Source organism: Ambystoma mexicanum, chromosome 3q (genome assembly GCF_040938575.1).
Source record: "Ambystoma mexicanum isolate Mex_15411 chromosome 3q, UKY_AmexF1_1, whole genome shotgun sequence".
Classification (NCBI taxonomy): Eukaryota; Metazoa; Chordata; class Amphibia; order Caudata; family Ambystomatidae; genus Ambystoma; species Ambystoma mexicanum.
Window position 1 is genome coordinate 865,581,799 of NC_090926.1, and position 19,059 is coordinate 865,600,857.

General features: G+C 49.1%; 1 protein-coding gene across 1 annotated transcript in view; it reads left to right on the forward strand.

Annotated features, from left to right (window-relative positions):
* Window positions 1-19,059, forward strand: part of SUZ12 (SUZ12 polycomb repressive complex 2 subunit) — a 1,189,145-nt gene that overhangs the window by 230,689 nt on the left and 939,397 nt on the right. Inside the window, exon 7 of the mRNA XM_069654958.1 lies at window positions 18,351-18,582. Within this exon, the coding sequence (XP_069511059.1) occupies window positions 18,351-18,582 (232 nt within the window). The remainder of the gene's footprint in view (window positions 1-18,350; window positions 18,583-19,059) is intronic.

Consider the following 19,059-nt stretch of genomic DNA (forward strand, 5'->3'; position numbering starts at 1 on the left):
CCTGGTCGTGACCAACACCAGGAAAAGGGCAGGAGTCCCACTATCTACTAGCGAGGCACCCCCAGATAGAGGGGAAGAAGCTGTATGCCCTAGCCAAGAGAATCACCACCTCTGCAGCATTCTCTACCAGAATCGCCAATAATAATACCCTATTGGCAAGCTACGCCGATGCTCAATGAGCTAAGCTCAGATAGGACATCGAAGAAGCTCCCGAACCCCTAAGGACTCGTTTACTGGCTACAGTTAATGAGGGCTCCCTGGTCAATCAAAGCATCGTCAAGAATACCCTCGATACAGCAGAGACGGCTGGCCGCACTTTGGTACAAGGAATTTTACTGAAGCGTCACGTCTGGCTTCGCAATTCCGGATTTAAGCCGGAAACACAAGCGTCCCTTATTAATAAACCCATAGAGGAGTCCAACCTCTTTGGGAGAGCAGTGGATGATGCGCTGGAGAACGCGAAGAAAGAATTTGATACAATAAAGACCTTAGACCAAATTTCTAAATCCCGTAATAGGCGGGGATTTGGTAATGAGCGCTTTTTTCATGGACAACGCCAGCAACAAAACCAACAGTACTCTGCCAGCAACTACCAGAGTAATAGCGGCCAGTACAATCGGAGGGGTCAACGTCGTGGCAAGGGAACAGGCCGGGGTTCCACCCCTAGAGGCTCCCAAGCCAACAACACCACCAAGTGACGTGAAGATTCACGTCCCCTCCCATGCAACGCCGGTCGGGGGCCGGTTAACATCCTTTCTTCCAGCATGGGAGGGAATAACCTCAGACCGCTGGGTACTTTCCACCGTAGCCCGCGGCTACTGTATAGAGTTCAACAGTTCCCCAACATACAGACCCCCGAGGGGACACCGCATGACACCAGAACACCTCGCCATCCTTCTCCAAGAAGTGGACCAACTGCTGGAAAAAGGAGCCATAGAGGTCATGCCTCTATCTCAGGTAATGGAAGGTATTTATTCAGTGTACTTCCTTGTACCCAAAAAGGATCTAACCATGCGCCCTGTATTAGATCTGCGCCCAGCGAACAAGTTTATCTAACCCCAGAAGTTTCGTATGGTGACCTTACAGGAAGTGATCCCACTGCTATCACAGGGAGATTACATGACAACACTGGACTTGAAAGATGCATACTTTCATATTTTAATGTTGCCAGCGCACAGAAAATACCTCAGGTTCATGATAGAGGGCAAACACTACCAGTTCAGAGTGCTACCCTTCGGCATAGCATCTGCACCAAGGGTATTCACGAAAGAACTGGCAGCGGCCCACCTGCGCAGGTTATCCATCCCAGTATACCCTTACCTCGACGACTGGCTCATAACAGGGGATTCTTACGAGACATTCTTCTCAAAAACCCAAAAGACTGTAGACCTTTTGTTCCAACTGGGCTTCTCCATCAACGAGAAGAAGTCCAGCTTAGACCCCAGCCAAGTCAAACAATTCCTAGGGGCTCTAATTCAAACAAAGGACGGCCTCGTCTTCCCCTCCAACGAGAGGGTCCAAAACATGCTGTTTCAGATCCCCCAATATGTGGCAGGTCGAGAGGTGACGGTGCGCAAAGCGATGCGATTGCTAGGTATGATGGCGTCGTGTATTTATTTGGTACCTCGCGCGCCTGCGCCCAATGCAAGAGTGGCTCAACAGCCAGTGGTGTCAGGCCAGCGGACAATGGGACGATCTACTGGTGGTCTCGCAAGCCTTGGTTCTCTCGCTACGGTGGTGGACAAAGGAAAACCTGATAATAGGGAAACCCTTTGCCACACCCGCGGTGGAGGCCACTCTAACCACGGACGCATCCCTCACAGGATGGGGGGCTCACCTATCCCATCAAACTGCTCACGGAGTGTAGACTCCGAACGTAGCATCCAAGCACATAAACCTACTGGAGCTACTGGCCGTGTTCAAAGCACTAAAAGCCTTCCAGGAACACCTACAAGGGAAGACAGTGATGGTCCTTACAGACAGCACCACAGCCATGTACTACATCAACAAGCAGGGGGGAACCCACTCTCCAGGACTGTCCAAGCTGTCCCAGAATATATGGAAGTGGGCTCTCAAACACAACATGTTCCTACTGTCACAACACGTACCAGGGGAACTCAATCTGCTAGCAGACGAACTCAGCAGAGACTTCCCCCTGCCCGAAGAGTACGAATGGCAATTGCACGAAGACATCGTCTTCGACGTCTTCACGCAATGGGGATTCCCGGAAATAGACCTGTTCGCAACTCTGGAGAACTCACAATGCCAAAGTTACGCCTCCAGGTACCCCCAGAACCAGTCCAAGGGGAACGGTCTGTCGATTCAATGGTCAGGGAAATTTGTTTACGCCTTTCCCCCCCGACTCCCCTTCACAACAAGGTGGTGCACAAGATGCACCAGGAGCAGGTTACCATGATACTAGTGGCCCCAATGTGGGCCCGGCAGCCATGGTTCGCTCACTTGATGGAGATGTCCCTATCGCCCCCAGTGAAACTTCCCTGCCCGTACAACATGCTGTCACAGGACAAGGGCAGGACACTGCATTCATGCCCTCAGACCATGAATTTAGCAGCCTGGCTCCTGAGATCATAGAATTTGGACATCTACAACTCCCGCAGAGATGTATGGTCATCCTCAGGGAAGCCAGAAAACCTAATACTCGCCACTGCTATTCTAGCAAGTGCAAAAGATTTGTCATCTGGTGTAGAGGTAAGAGCATCAACCCGGTTGACTGCTCTCCCACAAACATTGGTCTGTACTTGACCCATTTACTGGAGTCAGGTCTAGTGTTCAATTCCATTAAAGTCCACCTGGCGGCACTTTCTGCATACACCACTTCCCAACTTAAAGTGTCGTGGTGGAAGATACCAGTTATCAAGGCCTTCATGGAGGGGGTAAAGCGAATACACCCTCCGATAGCTAACCCAGCTCCCGGATGGGACTTAAATGTGGTACTTTCTAGACTCATGGGCCCTCCTTTTGAACCCATGCACAAGGCAACTCTTAAAGACCTCACTCTTAAGACTGCTTTCCTAATAGCTATCACCTCCATTAGGAGAGTAAGTGAACTACAGGCTTTCTGTTCTAGACCCCTTCGTAACAGTTCACAAGGATAAGGTGGTTCTACGCACACACCCAAGGTTTGCACCAAAATTCATCTCGAAATTTCATGTGAACCAGTCAATAGAACTACCAACGTTCTTTCAAAACCATTCCAGCTTGGGAGAAAAAAGTCTGCATACACTAGATGTACGCAGAGCTGTCATGTTCTACATGGAAAGAACCAGACCACTGAGAAAGACTAATCAGTTCTTTGTCTCGGTGGCAGCAGGAAGAGAAGGAGATGCAGTCTCAAAGTCCACTATATGTAGATGGATTGTTCAATGCATCACTCTCTGTTTCTCTCTTGCTAAGAGAGAACTACCCTTCAAGCCAAGAGCACATTCCACTCGGCACTGGGGCTTCCATAGCGTTCATTGCAAATGTTCCCCTTGAGTCCATCTGCAAAGCGGCTACCTGGAGTTCTGTGCACACCTTTACAAAACACTACTGTCTAGATGCACACTCTAGATCTGACTCCCAAGTGGGACAGGCAGTATTAAGACATCTTTTCTCTACTGTTCTTTCTCATAACCCACCGCCAACTCCGGGTACTGCTCGCTAGTCTATGCACAGCATGTGATTCTAAGCAGATTAACAAACATCAGAAGACAATGCATTACTTACCGTAAAAGCATTTCTGATGGTTGTATCTGCTTAGATTCACATGCGCCCACCCTTCCTCCCCGCTCGGATGGAAGGAACATAGACATCTTTCTACATCTCTCTCTTTTCTGTACTCACTCACGTATAGAAGGCTCCCTCAGGGCAGAAAAATACAAACAAGAGGGACCTCGACGCGTGAGGGATTGTGGGTACAACGCACGTCACTATAGGGATAGTGTAACAGACACGCCTTGTCGACGTCCCCTTTTCGACTACGAAAAACAAAATGCAATACTCCGCAGTGACCACTGGATGTCGGACCTGTGCACAGCATGTGAATCTAAGCAGATACAACCATCAAATGCTTTTACGGTAAGTAATGCATTGTCATATAGATCACTTGCTATGCATAGGCCGACATCTAGTGGAAGCTGCAGAGTATTAAAGTTTTTTTCGTAACTCGAAAAGGGACGTCGACAGGGCATGCCAGTAATACTATCCCTAGTGTGAAGTCCACTGTACCCATGGTCCTTCATGAGTTGATGTCCCTCAGATCGTTTTTCCGCCATCATTGGCACTATTACGCAGAGTTCCGTTTCGGCTAAAGCCATTCATTATAAACCATATTAGCGCTAAAACTCTTTCTATCCTTTATATTACCGACCTTTGAACATCTTTGGCGGTGAAAAGGACTAACACCGTTGGACAAAGAACCTGACTCGACAACGCCCCTTTGGCCCTGGAAGGCCGCACCAGGCCTCGGCCCAGATTTTAGGGAGAGAGGGGGGGTGGCATTTCTTAGGCCACTAAGAGAATGCATATGCCCCCTTTCCCTCTCTATACTCTTACATCCCGTCCCCTTTACTCCATACTGCATGGGTCTCCCTTCCAAGGGACGGGAGACGGAACCTTTTTCACCAGAAAAACAACCACCTTCCCCTTTAAATTTAGAGGCGTGCAGGGGTGCAGCCCTGGGAGCATGCGCTGCCCTGACTCAGCCCTTCGGTGCCACACCTTAGTCCCCTTTTCCGCGTCGACGGGAACGGGCTGAATTCACCAGCGCTCCTGGGTTAGACTTCGGCCATGTAATTACACGCACGTATACTTCTTCTTTGTCTTTCTTATCATTCAGGTACTCTGTCCTCAGGCGTCACGCGCCTCCCCAGCGCATGTTGACTTCCACAGCGTTCAGCAGGTGTCCATCCTGCAACGGGCTCTTCCCAACGTCAGACCCCCACACCCTCTGCCTACGCTGCCTTGGCCCAGACCACGGTTGGCAATCTTGTTCAGCGTGTGACTCGCTGTTCTCGAAAGCACTGAAGAACAGACTAGCCAGGTGGAGGGAGCTCTTCCAGGCTCTAATACCGGTAATATATCTGAGGGGGGTGCCTAAACGCAGCTCTACCGACCCCCAGGTCGAAGGTGTCTCACCTACCCGGCCTAGCCTCAAGGAGCAGGATAGGCCGCGTGATCCACATGCAAGAGTCTTGGAAGAGGCCGGGCCCAGCAACACGACAAAATGGCCGCGCGAGAAAGGCACCCGTCCGGCATTCGGCAAAGAACAAGTGTCAAGGTGGGACTGGCCTCAACCAGATACGTGGCCTTTAGTCTACCCCTCATTTGCGCAGGGCAGCTTTCCTTTGCGTCCGTATGGGCAGGGTACGCAGCAGCCTCCTGCTACCCTGTCAGCACCCCCGCCACCTTCTCAGTCAGTGAAGAGGGTTTCTTGGAGAGGTTCCTCTGCCTCATGAAGTCACCTTGGGGGGGGCGTTTTCCAAAGACTTCATCAGAGAAGACCTTCCCGCAATGCTAGCGGCACCACAGACTCCTCCGTCTGCTCCCCAGGCCCCGGCGCAGCCGCCTCCTCTGGCTCCACAGCCGCCGACTCCTCTTCTGCTGCCTCCTCAGCCTCCGGTCCCGGTCCCGGTCCCTGTCCTCCTCCACAGGATCCCCCAGATCCACAGGGTACAGATGAGGAGGAATATCCGGACATGCCGGGGCCTTCCACGAACGTCTTGCTGGCCTGGCAGAGTATCTGGGCCTACCCCAACCCGAGGTCGAGCAGCCGGCAAAGGGGGTTCTGGCAGAAGTCCTCACACGACGCCCCTCTGCCAAATCGGGGATTCCTATGCAGACCGATGTAGTCTCCCTGGCCAAAAAGGGCTGGCTCAAACCCCACTCTCCCAGCCGTTAAATCGACACCTGGATGCCAAGTACAGGCAGATGAAGGGGGATACACTCTTGCTTCCGGCCCATCCTCACCCACACTCCTCAGTGAACGCTGCAGCATCACTATACTCCAAATCTCAGTCGTCCTCAGCTGCCTCCTCTGCAGAGCTGCTAGGCAAGGATGTTAGGGAGAATTCTCTGTTTAGGCCGAATTTCCTAACCTAGTGAGTCCCCCAGCAGCTTTGCTGGATTTCGGGAGTTTGTTTTTTTCCATCCTGCCAAGAGTGAGACTCTTTTCCTCCCACTCTTGGACATGAATGTGTGTAATTCTTTTGAATGTCAATGTGTTCTATGGGCTATGGGGTCTTTTACCCCATAGGGTCTCATATGTTTTTCTATGTGTGTTACACCGCACCCTACATGCCGTAACACTGGGGCGTCCTAGCGGACCTCCACCATAGACTCCATACCCGGGGACTGACTACTGTCTCCCCGGGCATGTAAAGTCACCATTGGCTTTACTAGACCTAAATTTACTAACAGAACTAGTACAAACCATCTTATTGTGGACGTACTAGTAGGGGTAATTCGATTACTCCTGGATCTGTTACTCGAGGGGGCACTGTCCCGTCCCCCCTCGTCGAGTTTTGGCTGGTGGCAGTGGAAACTACTTGTTATGTTCGACCCCGAACATAACCCTATGGGATTCGTCCCATTGTTGGAGATTGATACTTTTTCTCGTTTATCTCTAACGTACCACCGATCTACTTATCCTAAATAAGTTTATCGGATGGTATTTTCTGCCAGAACTCTGTTTGTAAAATGGCGTCTGTTAGTCTCTGTGACTCCTAAACCAAAGGTCGAGCCCTTTGTTCCACTTTTGGCGGGCTCTGTACAGAGACCCTCCAAAGTGGTGCCATTCTGTCTGGGTTACCACAGGGGTGTGGGAGGGGGTTTAGGCACCCTGGACCGAGTTGCCTTGCCAACTCCGGTCGCACTCTGGAGTGATTGGCCCAAGTGGTGAGCCTCCCCGCTCACCACTTAGCATGTGTTGATTGACAGCTAGGCTGAATGAATGGGGGTTTTCTGCATAAAAGCAGGGCTTTTGGGACTGGATCTTCAGAAGTCGCCACAGGACCTAAGAATCCGACGAGGGTAACGCTGAGCCGACCTGCACGACGACACCTCCGGTGGAGCCCTGCGGAACCGACTCACCACTTCCCAACGACAGAGGAGATCTCCCTGCCGGAGAGTCTCTTCCCCTGACTGGTGGGAACAACCAGTCCCCTTTGCTTTTTATTCGCCTCAGGATGGAGTGGTCGAATTGCCCGTGCAGAGTACCTCGGCAACCGGATAGCCACTACCCCTGTACCGCGACCAAAAGGTGGTGCCTTGTGACGGAGCACTCCGCGGCTGGTCTCTTCCCTGGTGGTGCACCGGACTTCACTTTTCTTCGACGACGAGATCATCTCTACTCTTGGCAAAGACCCGACGTGCATCCACCACCAGGAACAACTGCCCCCGCCGGAGCTGCCCTCCACAACAAGGTACCGTGTCCGCCTGGCTTCCCTTTCGATCGGTTCGAGTGAGGTGTCTTAATCCTCTCCTTTCCGTTGGGTCGCCTCCAAGCTTTTCTCATTTATTGTTCTGAACTGGTTCAATCTGCCGATAACAATTTGCTACAAGGACTTGAATGCATCTCCACTAGAGACTTTTTGGGACATAGCGCCTTGCCTCTCTCCGAGTGGGCCTGGCCTCTGAACTTTACGATCTATTGTGATTCTTGCCTTCCTGCCTTGCATTTTATCCGTGAAGTATTGAACTGTGTTGATTTCGTAACCGCCTATCTTTTTCTCTCCCGTCCTAACTAATATTAGAGTGCCATCTAGGTTGAGGTATACACCTCTGTCTGTAAATAAGTGGTGCCGGTAGAACCTAGACTTGTCGAAATATTGCTAGGGGGATTGATCGTTTCTTCTTCGTAGAGTAATTGTGTTTGATTTGTTTGCCGTGAAAGTGCCATAGTGTTTTTGATGTTTCGTTATAAATAAATACCTTAATATCTTTACACTAAGCCTTGTTGCGTGTTTGCTTGTCTTGCTGTGAAGAATTGCCCTATTTTGTATACTCCACATACTCCACATACTGCTCAACTCTTCTTGAGGGAAGTCCGACTGCTCAGCCACAGCTACCAAGTGAATCTGTGTGGTACAGACTGCTACCAAGTCGGTTCACCGCCAAACACCTGTAGTCCTAAATCTTTTGCAGTGGTCCCAGAGGGAACTGCACAGGTTTCCGCCTAACAAAGGAGGAGAAGATCTTGGAGGGGTATGGCCAGAAAATCTATTCCAATGCTTCTTTACATCTGCGTCAGGCCGATGCCATGCTGGCTGCCGCCAACCAAAGATTATGATGGGAAATTGCGGACTTCCTCCCGGAACTCCCCACCCAGCGCCAATCACACTTCAAGGCGGGACTAGCCGAGGTCAAGTTGGTGGCACATGACCTCATGGAATCCACCGTGGCCCATATTGACACCTCTGGCTGTGCCATCTGTATCGCCATGGACATGAGAAGGGCAGCCTGGCTCCGGCACCAAAATTCAATGCGGACGTCCAGGAATGCATACTAGATCTACCGTTCGAAGGGGGTGGGGGATCTCTTCCACTCCTCCATGGACGGAGAGCTGGACAAAAAGAAAAACCGCTCACAAATGGCCAAGTCTTTATCCATCCTTAAAGACCACGCCCAAATCGTACACCCAATCTCAGCAGCGCTCAGATAGGGGTCGAACATACGTAGGGTTCCGCGGCTTCCAGGAACGTAGATCCAGACGGCTGGACCGCTCGCCGTCTCAGAACGGGTGCAAGCAACAAAAAGAGTGGGGGAGTAAGGGCTTTTTCCAGTCCCCCTCCTCCGCGAAAGCCTCTGAGGGAAAGAAGGCATGACACGCCCCTTCAGGTCCATGTGTCTGCGGTGCGGGGGGCAGACTTCCTCTCATGCACATTTCTGTCACCAGTATTTCACAGACCCCACTTTCCTCTCTGTAGTATCCAGGGGGTACCGCCTCCCTATCCCAGCCTCTCCTCCCTCCTCCCCTCCTCCCCTCCCACAGGTTGGGACAACCACTCTCTTGGCGGAGATCTGGTCGCTCGTATAGAGCCAGGCAGTGGAGCTTTGGATTTTACTCCAGGATTTTCGCCATTCAGAAGAACCAGGGGGGCCTCAGAGTTTGCTGGACCTTTCCACCCTCAACCTCTCCTTACCCTACAAAAATTCAAGATGGTTATGCCAGCTTTTATAGCAGACACATTGGACAAGGGTGACTGGATAGGCTCCCTGAATCTGAAGGACTTGCACCTACACGTCCCGATTTGGCAGCCCCATCATTCTTTCCTAGGTTTCAGGCTCATGGGCTACCATTTTCAATACAAGGTCCTTCCTTTTGGCCGCAACTCGGCCCCCCAGGTCTTTACCAGGCTCATAAATGCAGTTGCGGCCCTCCTCAGAGCGCAGGGCCTCCACATCTACCCTTAACTCGACGACTGGCTTGTCAGGGCTACGTCTCCGAAAGCGGTTCACCACTCTTCTCATGCCCTTATGAATGCATGAACTGTGCTTCTCGCGCAATCTCAAGAAGTCCCAGCTGCAGCCTGCGTAGACTCTTACATTCTTGGGCTTCATCTGGGACATGTGCTCCGAGAATGTATTTCCGTCGGAGGACAAAATCTCGGCCATCAAAAGGGCCACCACCCACTTCCTCAGCAAAGAAGTGACTTTGGCATGGTGGTACCAACATCTCCTGGGCCTACTGGCAGCGGTCCTATTAGCCGTCCAGCACACGAGACTAAGGATGAGGAGGATTCAGCTGCACTTCGCGGTCTCATGGAACCAGGAGCGGGGCTCTCAATCCGAGATGATCAATGTTCCTCCCTCTCTCCACGTGGACCTGACTTGGTGGTCCAGAGACTGCAACCTACGGACAGGCAAGCCCTTCCGGCCACCCACTCCGCGGGCCACCATGACCACGGATTCCTTGCTCGTGGGCTGGGGAGCCACCCTGGACAATCTCTTCGTCCACCGCACCTGGACTCGACAGGAGCAGGAAAACCACATCAATTGGCGAGAGCTGAACGCCATCTGGCTAGCGCTCAGGGCATTCCTACCACTTCTCAGGGGCAGGGTTGTCCTCATCCAGACGGACAACTCGACCAGCATGTACTATGTTAACAAGCAGGGAGGCACCAGATCCCCTCCTCTGTGCAGACTGGCAATCAGCATGTGGCAGTGGGCCCTAGAAACGGGACATCTACCTCACGCCGGAGGAAGTGGACAGGCTCAGCAGACAATTACGAGTGGTAAGATAAAGAAAACATCTTTTGTGGCAATGATTGCCAAGAAATCAACATGGTTAAGTGCAAACAGCCGACGCGCGTTTCGACCGAAGTCTTTTTAAAGGCAAATTGAGTTAAATGGTGGGCTCAGGGTGAGCTGTAGTATGGTACTCCCAGGTAAGGGCTCCAGTGGGGCTGGGTAGCCAGGTCGATGGACGAGCTGTCACGAAGCAACTCAATTTGCCTTGAAACAGACTTGGGTCGAAACGCACGTCGGCTGTTTGCACGTAACCATGTTGATTTCTTGGCAATCATTGCCACAAAGATGTTTGCTTTATCTTTGATCAAACCAAAAAACAAAAAATAAAAAACATGCACCAACAACCTATTGTCTCGATCATGAATAATATTCACCAAGCATAATTGCAACCTCATGGACTAATATATCCAGCCAGCGCCCACACTGATCCACGGAATTGTCATCCATACCGATCAGTATAATGATATGCTCATAAAAGCAGCCGAGCATTTTCAGATTCAGACCCAGGAAATGCAATTCGACAAGTATTTTGTAGAGGATATTTTAGGGGACAGGACGGCTGTTACCCAATTTATTCCCATTCTCCAGCATGGGGTCTGGCATGGATTCACATGCTCATGAATATTCCCTTTTGTCAGGCCTGGAATCCTCTGTAAGGAACAAAAATCAGTTTGTTAGGAGAAAGACAGTTCAGAAATTAAACAATCAATCACTGGGTCATACTGCCCCCAGCCAATGACTGCCCTCCACCTAAGCCCCTCTGACAGCCATCTTCAGATTTTTACTGCACGTTCAAGTGGTGGGAGTCCTTGTGCTGAAGTCTCGGGCGTTTACTGCGTTTTGCGCTTTTTCTAAGAGTTTCACTCTATTTATTTCGTCAATCGAGCCTCAAGCTTCTTGTGATCTTCCTTCCGATTAACGGGAACCCGTTTTTCTGAATCTTCAGCGCCCCTCAAGGGCGAATTTCGTCGAGTTTACTAGTTGGAGGATTACAGAAGCTTCTTCAAGACCTACACCGCGTGGACATGGCGGATGAGAAGGACTTGGCACCCCTGTTCAAGATTTGCCCAGGCTGCGGCTTGCAGACTTTTCGTACAATGGGCATTCCTTGTGCCTCTACTGCCTGCACTCGGACCCGACTCACGTGGAGGAAGACTGTGTTGCCAGAAGAAGGTTGAGCCGTTTGTAAGACTTTTGAGGACGCTCCTCCCACAGGGGCCCAACGTAAGGCTAAGCACTGTGAGACCGCTGTCACCGGGAGTGCTGTTGCGACAGGCTCCTCGGCGGCCAGGGTGAGTACAGCGTCTCTGGTTTCGATCACGAGCCAACGCTCAGGATCTTCAAAGAAGACGAAGTCGGACCATCCGGGCAAGCTATTGGAGAAGACCCAGGCAGACCCTCCAGAGGAGGCCAAGGGGGAGCGGGGCTCAGACCCTCCCCCTAAGTTGAAGGCTGCGGGCTTGACCAAGGCGGTGAAGGTCCAGGTACATCTGACGAAGGCCCACCATTGAAGGAGTGGTGGAGTCCCTTGCGAAGACTGCCATGGCCGATCCGCAGGGCAAGGCCCAAAAAGGCAAGAGTATCTCTGCCTGCCAGGAGGGAGTCCTCTTTTCAGGCCATTGAAGAGACACCGGAAACAGTCACCCTCGGTCGCAGAGAAGGGGAGGGGGGGCATGGTAGCCCTCCAGGCACAGAAATCTCCTCGGAGGAGGAGGTTATCAACCTCCAGACCTTCCAGGAGGAGCGATGCGTTGAGAGCAGGCCCTACGGGAAAGATTTCCACAAGGGTATGATATGTTATTTATAATTTCTTTTTTTTTTTCGGGTGACTAAGGTGGCACAGACAACGACAGCGGGTTGGGAGATCTCCTTTTTCCGCCGCCCAGATCTTCATCGCCCGACAAGATTGGCTCGTTCCACGCCATGATCTCCAGGACTTCGCAGCTGTTTCCATCTTATCCCTGAGGAGAAGAGGGTTTCCTATACCAGTGCCGCAAGGCGAAGAGGAAGACCGTACTTTCAATCCCGCTCTTGGGTGACATTTGGGACGAAGGGTTGGCCCCCATGAAGAACTCTTCCTCGGCCCCGGCGAAGAGGTACCATTATGAGAAGAAATGCAAGGTGCCGGACTCTGCACCCAAGTGCTTAAGTGCTTGTGATCTGAATCAGCTCCGGACTCGGTGTCTGCGGCAGCCAAAAAGAAATATTCGGGCGCCTCAACTTCGGCAGCCTCCTCCCACTCGGGGAGTGAGGTGAAGAAGTTGGATGTCATTGGGCAAAGAGTTATCACGTCGGCAGCGACTACCATCAAGGCCACCAACACCCTTACCATTGTTGCACGTTACGGCAGGGAGCTCTGGTTCAAGATCGCTCCCTTCCTGGACTTCCTTCCTGATGACGAGAGGGCGGAAGCTTTGGAGATCCTACAGCAAGGCGAGGTGGCTTCGGACCACGCCATTACAGTGGCCACGACCTCGCCGACACAGGGCTCTGCCAAATGGGCAACAGCTTTAGTCTTCGGTGGGGCTGGCTTAGGGACACTAATTTCCACCAGGATGTTCAGTCGAAGGTGTTGGACATGCCCTTCGACAGGGACAATTTGTTCGGGGAGACAGTGGATGAGTCTCTTCATGCCATCATGGTGGACACTGAGACGGCTCGTGCCTTAGGCACGCTTCAACGACAGCGTCCTTTTGGACTTCCGGCGGAAAATCCCAAGTTTCATCCAAACTATTCGGTGAAGGTACTTCGTCCTACTGTCAACCCTCCTGCTCATCAGCCCAGTAGACCTACAGAGGCCACGCCAAATCTGGAGGACGACGCCGTCGTCGCCAAGGCCCCCAAGGCGGCGCTTCGACATCAAAGCAGGATTGAACCGGCCGTGGAGTCGGGCCCCCACCTCGTACACCCCTCTGGGAGGCCGGCTGGCGAACTTAGTCAGCGTGTGGAAGACCATCTCTACCGACGTTGGGTGCTGGACGCTCTCGCCCATGGACACACCTTGGAATTTTAACGAAAGTGTCCCCGAATACCACCAGTGGCCCAGCAGGAAAACCATGTCCCCCAGCTGCTGCTGGAAGTGCGGGCCATGCTACAAAAGTGCACGATGGAGCTCGTCCCAAAGAGGCTCCAGAGTTTACTCTTTACTTCCTTGTCAAAAAGACGACCGACGGATGGAGGCCCATCCTAGACCTCCGTCGTCTGAACAAGTACATCGGGTCCCAAAAGTTCCTGATGGTGACTCGTCAACACGTTCTAGGACAGTTAGAAGAGGGGGATTTCCTGTCATTGCTGGACCTGGAGGATGCTTACTTTCACATCCCCATCCACAAAAGGCACCATCGCAGGACACGCTGTTTCTGGGAGCCCGACTCAACACTGTCGTGCCTGCCGTTTACGTCGGAGCAGAGGATAGCGGCCATCTTGGGCAATGTCCAACGGCTGTTTGCCCGATGGATTGCAAGGTCGAGGTCTATTTAGTCTCTGCTCGGCATGATGTCGTCGTGCATATACCTCATTCGATTGTGCAGGCTGCGCATGTGTCCATTCAGGAGTTCCTCGACGCCCGTTGGATACAAGTGTCGGGAAGCCTCGAGGACAAGATCACACTTGACGAGAGTTTCCGTCAAGCGATACAGTGGTGGGGAGTTCGCGCACATCTGTTCAGGGGTGTGGATTTCCAGACCCCACTTTACCAGGAGACTGTTACGACGGACGCCTCCGTATAAGGATGGGGGGGCTCACACCGGGAGCCTTCACGCAAGAGGCCTGTTGCTGAAGGAGGATAAGGCGTTGCACATAAACGTGTTGGAGCTGCGGGCAGTGTTTTGGGCACTCAAATCTTTCCTTCCGTCCCTCAAGGGCAAGGTGGTGCGAGTCAAAGGCAGGAACCTTTGTGTCAATTTATCCTCTCCTCAAAAGTAAAGTGGCTCTGCACACAGGGAGACTGCGCTGTGATCAAAAGAAAGATCACTAAACTGAGTCAGTTTTGACACAGCCTTGTGACATGGTAGAGTACTACTAATTCGGGAAAACCTGTTTAAATAAGCCACCAGTGGATTACATTGGTGTAATGGAACATGAATTGACATTGAGTCCGTCGGACGATTATGCCACATTTCCTGTTATGCCAACCACAGTCTGCTTCCTGGTGCAACTTTATGGTGTTGGTGATATTTTGGTGGCTGCACCAAAAGCAACAATAGGGAGCTTGGCAAAATAAAGCGTATAATGTCTGAGTGACCTTAAAAATGGCACCTGAGAATACCCAAAATCGAATTCTGCCCTAACATTACCATTCGTAAAAGTGCACTAAACTGCCAAGAACTTGTTCACAGCCCCCTGCTCACATTCTGTACTCTCGCCATATTCTATGTACTGTTCCCTTGAGCAAGCTACATAAAGAAGAGAAATTGCTGCAACCCTTAAAGTAATTTAACACTCTTCCCCCATCCATCGTGGCACAATAGTCCATAGGCAAGACATGGATAGTTCAACTTTTTAGTGTGCCGACTTGTCCAGTGGAGAAATGTTGTCTTTGAAAGCAAAGCACTTCTACTGCTTCGGAATGTACTCCTAAGATGATGCATTGCTTGACAGAGAGGGAAATTTTACGGTGTGCAGTGAAAACGTCAAAAACATTGTCAAGTCATAATGTCGAAAAGAAGTTTAAAAAAAACATTTCGAATGTTATATTTTTTTTATTTGTTTTGTTTTGGGTTCCACAACTAAAAAAAGGGGGTAAAACTAAAAAAAAAAATCCAACAAAAGGGGGTTAGGGGTGAGAACCCCCCATTTCGAACAAAAAGTTAAAAAAAGACATTCGAAATGTGTTTTTTTTAAAAAAAATTTTTTTCGACTTTCGACATAATGTAATTCGGTAATATCACTATAAACCAAATTTGACTTACCTACAATCTCTCCAGCAAGGTCGTCCTTACAGATTCTTTAGCAACTCTTTTCCTCCTGGATGTTTGAAGGCAAAATGGGCTATGCAAGTTATATTTTTTTCGGTGAAGGGGTTCTAGCCACCCGTGTTTCATGCCAGCCTCTGGCACTTCTCCCAACCGGACAGTGCCCAACCTCTGTTCCACCGTCTCTCCCTGACCAGCACTTTCTTGTGAATGCACGCCTCTAGGTCTTGGAAAGAGTAATGGGACAGTGTCTACGATTTTAGTTAGTTTATTTTTTGGTGATTTCGGTGTGCGAGTCATGCAGAGGCCATTAACAAGCCAACAGTTTTGGCTTTTGAGTAATTCTGGGAAAGGCATTTGCCAGTCACTACCGTAATGGTACTAACTGGATTCAGTAATGATAGCAGATGCAAAATGGTGCGAGTATACCTGGCTATATAAGTGTCTAGCAAATGCCTGTCTAATGCCTATACACACACACATCAAAACTTGTTTTTTTTTTTTACAGGCCTTCAGTGATGGACACACACACGACTTATAATTTGAGTGGTTGAAGGGAGGCCTGCTTAGGACATTTGTATTACACTAATAGCGTGTTTACAGCTCCAAGTAAGCCATTAACTCTTAAGAAGACTGCTTTTAAATAATACGGCCCCACACTGAATGCAAAGGTTGATTTACAGCTGGCTCAGAGAACCCAGTAAAATATGCTTTGGCGGAGAGGGGCCAGAAGTGGTGGGAATGATCATAGGGATTAGCATGGCCTTGGGCGGGTAAGTGACCAAACGCCTACAAGCTTTGTGTCCCTCCTCATGTCATCTCCCTCTAGCTGTACTCCAATGCAATAGATTTGACTTAATGATGACTATTTAGTGCTTCTTAATACCCAACACTAAATATTGATTAACGTAAAAGAAAGATTGATTATTTTCAGATTCATTTTAATTGTTGCCTTGAAGAAAATGCAGATTGCGTAGTTAATAAATGAGGACCTGATACACCTATAAAGGTGCTCGTCCCTCATTTACACTACGCAGGAGGACTTGCTAAGTGCAAGTCACATTCCAATGATCCATTCCCACTCACCGTTGTATACGGCCCTCTTCCTCCAATAAATAACTGCCTACATTAATGCAGAGTTCCATTCCCCACGCACTGCTTGTCTGTCCTGCCGTCTTTCAATAATAAAGAACTATCACAATAGATGCACAACTCAGGATGAAGAGTTGTTGAAAAAGCATTTGCCAGCATGGGAACCTGCTGAAGTGGCACCTGTGGGTGGAGCTGTCCAGTCATTTGTGGTCGAAAGACATTTGGTCGAAAGCCAAATGGTCGACGGAATTTGGTCGAAAGCCAAATGGTCGAATTTTTTTTATTTATATATATATTTTTTAGGTTTTCGTTTAGGGGAAAAAAAGGGTTTTTTAGAAAAATAATAAAAAAAATATAAAATTCGACAAAATGGTGTCGACCATTTGTCCTGTCGACCTTTTTTTTTTTTTCTCGACCAAATGACTGGTAACCCCTGTGGAAATGGTGCCTCAAGGAAAAACAAGCACAGAGCTCAGAGAAGGCTGGCAGCAGTCTTGCTACAGTGCTGCCACCCACGGTACACTGTGCAGAGACAAAGAACACTGATATCCTAAGTGCAGGTAGGGTGCTGCAATGGAGAACGAGGGCCGAGTGGCACAGGAGTTCCTGTCCATGTGGAGCTGCAGACTTTTTCCGTGACGGATCATGTCGGGCCCATGTCAAGGGGAGGTGGGAGGTGGAAACTTTAGTAAAACAAAGTGAAAGTCAGCGTCTCGGCTTTCCTGATGCCGCCGACTTTAACTTTGTTTAACATTGCAAATAGGTTCGGCAGCGGATTAACGGAGTTAATCCGCCGCCGGGACATATTTGCAACGTTAATAAAAATAAGTGAAAGTCGGCGGGGGCATCTCAAAAACCAAGCCGATGCCGACAATAAATAGCATTTTTAATCCAAAAAATCTAGCTAGTTTCTCTCCTCCCCACCTCAATGGCTCACCACCACTATTCCTCTGTATCGTCCATCCTGTGGTCTGCTGTCCTCTGCCAATGGAATGCTAAAATAAAATGGCTGCCCTCCGTACAGAAACACAGACTGCAGAACCATTGTCTTCATCCTGACATTATCTGCACAGCTCATCAGGTCATGTTTACATCAGGAGACACTGGAACACCACGCAGAAATCAGTATATGGCCAATTTGATAGTAATTTTATAAAACGCGTATCTTTAACGAAACTTCATTTGGAAAACCAAATACATTACCATATTGAACATAACCTAAAAGATGCAGCCAATATTTGAAAAAGCATCAGTAAAGTCAAACAACTTTAAAATAACATACAGATGACAGCCATCATTTTGGAAGTAAAGATGGCTGACCAATCTACCACACAGTAGGAATTGAGCCAAAGAGTGCAAAAGGAGCTTAGGCTGCACGGAAAACGGGTGGGAATGGGAGGAAACTCCTATGCATTTCACTTGGCAATGGGCGTTAAATGGGTGGGACACATAGCCAAACTCCATATATACAGCCTCATATGCCAACCTGCATTGGAAAGCATTGCAAGAAACCTGCACCCAAAAGCCCCTGTTTCAAGTTCTCATGTTAAAGCTCTTGTTTTAATGACAATAAAAAAATTTGACCACTTGGAGGTGCTCATAACGATCACGCTCATGTTTGCAGCAGAGAGAGGTGATAAAATCCAATAATCCTTGCTGAGGCCTTTTCTTCGCTTTTGCTTCTCGTATGCATGTGCTTCGGGGCCATTACCACCCATGAATGCCAGCGTGATCGCTATAAAAATGATGTGCTGAGAATTCTGGTACCTCTGAGTAGCTGCATTAACATTCCAAATGGCAGTCCTTTAGTTTCCTTCTGGACTCTTCTCGATAATTAGGTATTTGATTTGGATTTTTTTGTGGCCCAGTCTGGCAGCTCGGATTTTTCACACATGATTATGAATTTGGAAAGGAAACCCTTGCTGGAGAACATTTATTAGACGAATGGAATAATCTGCCTTTAGCTATTTATTTTTGTTAAAAATTAAAATACTTTTTAATGCACTTTTCGAATGGTGCGCTCTTTCAGATATAACTTAATTATTTAAGAAATTTCTGATATTAAAGTATTTTGTGTTTTTTTATTTTTCTTCATAGGATGTTAGTTGCCCCGTTAGACAAGTTCCCACAGGTAAAAAACAGGTACCTTTAAATCCAGACCTCAACACAACAAAGCCGGGCAACTTTCCATCATTGGCAGTTTCGAGCAATGAGTTTGAGCCAAGCAACAGCCATATGGTGAAATCCTATTCATTGTTATTCAGGGTCACTCGTCCTGGCAGAAGAGATTTCAATGGATTCATTAATGGAGAGACCAACGAGAACTTTGGTAACTTTATTTTGTGCACTTAATGCTTTCACGCGATTTATTAATAGAGCTAGTTGTATTGAAAGTGTATTTTAAAATGCTAGTTTGATCATATAGCACTGTTAATGTTTGACAAGTTGACTATATTGTAATTAGAAATTAAGTTGAGCTGTTCCAAGCAAGTACAAAATATGTTCTCCTATAAGGTTGCTTATGTGAATTTGCAGCAAGGCTATTGGCATTAGTAGATGTCACCCTGAAGAATTGAGCGAAGAGGATAAATCTTTAGGACTTTTATTTATGTAACTTCCTTTTACATTACAAACTTCGCATTAAAGACTATATGCTGGTAGCCCAACCATAAACTGCTGCTAAAATATCCCAAATAACAAGTGAATAGGGTTGTTTAGTGCTCATGTGCGTCTTCAACCTGCTGGCTGAGACCTCCTTCAAGATAGTTATCCATGCTTTTCAAGTTCTTGGCTTTACAAGAATGTG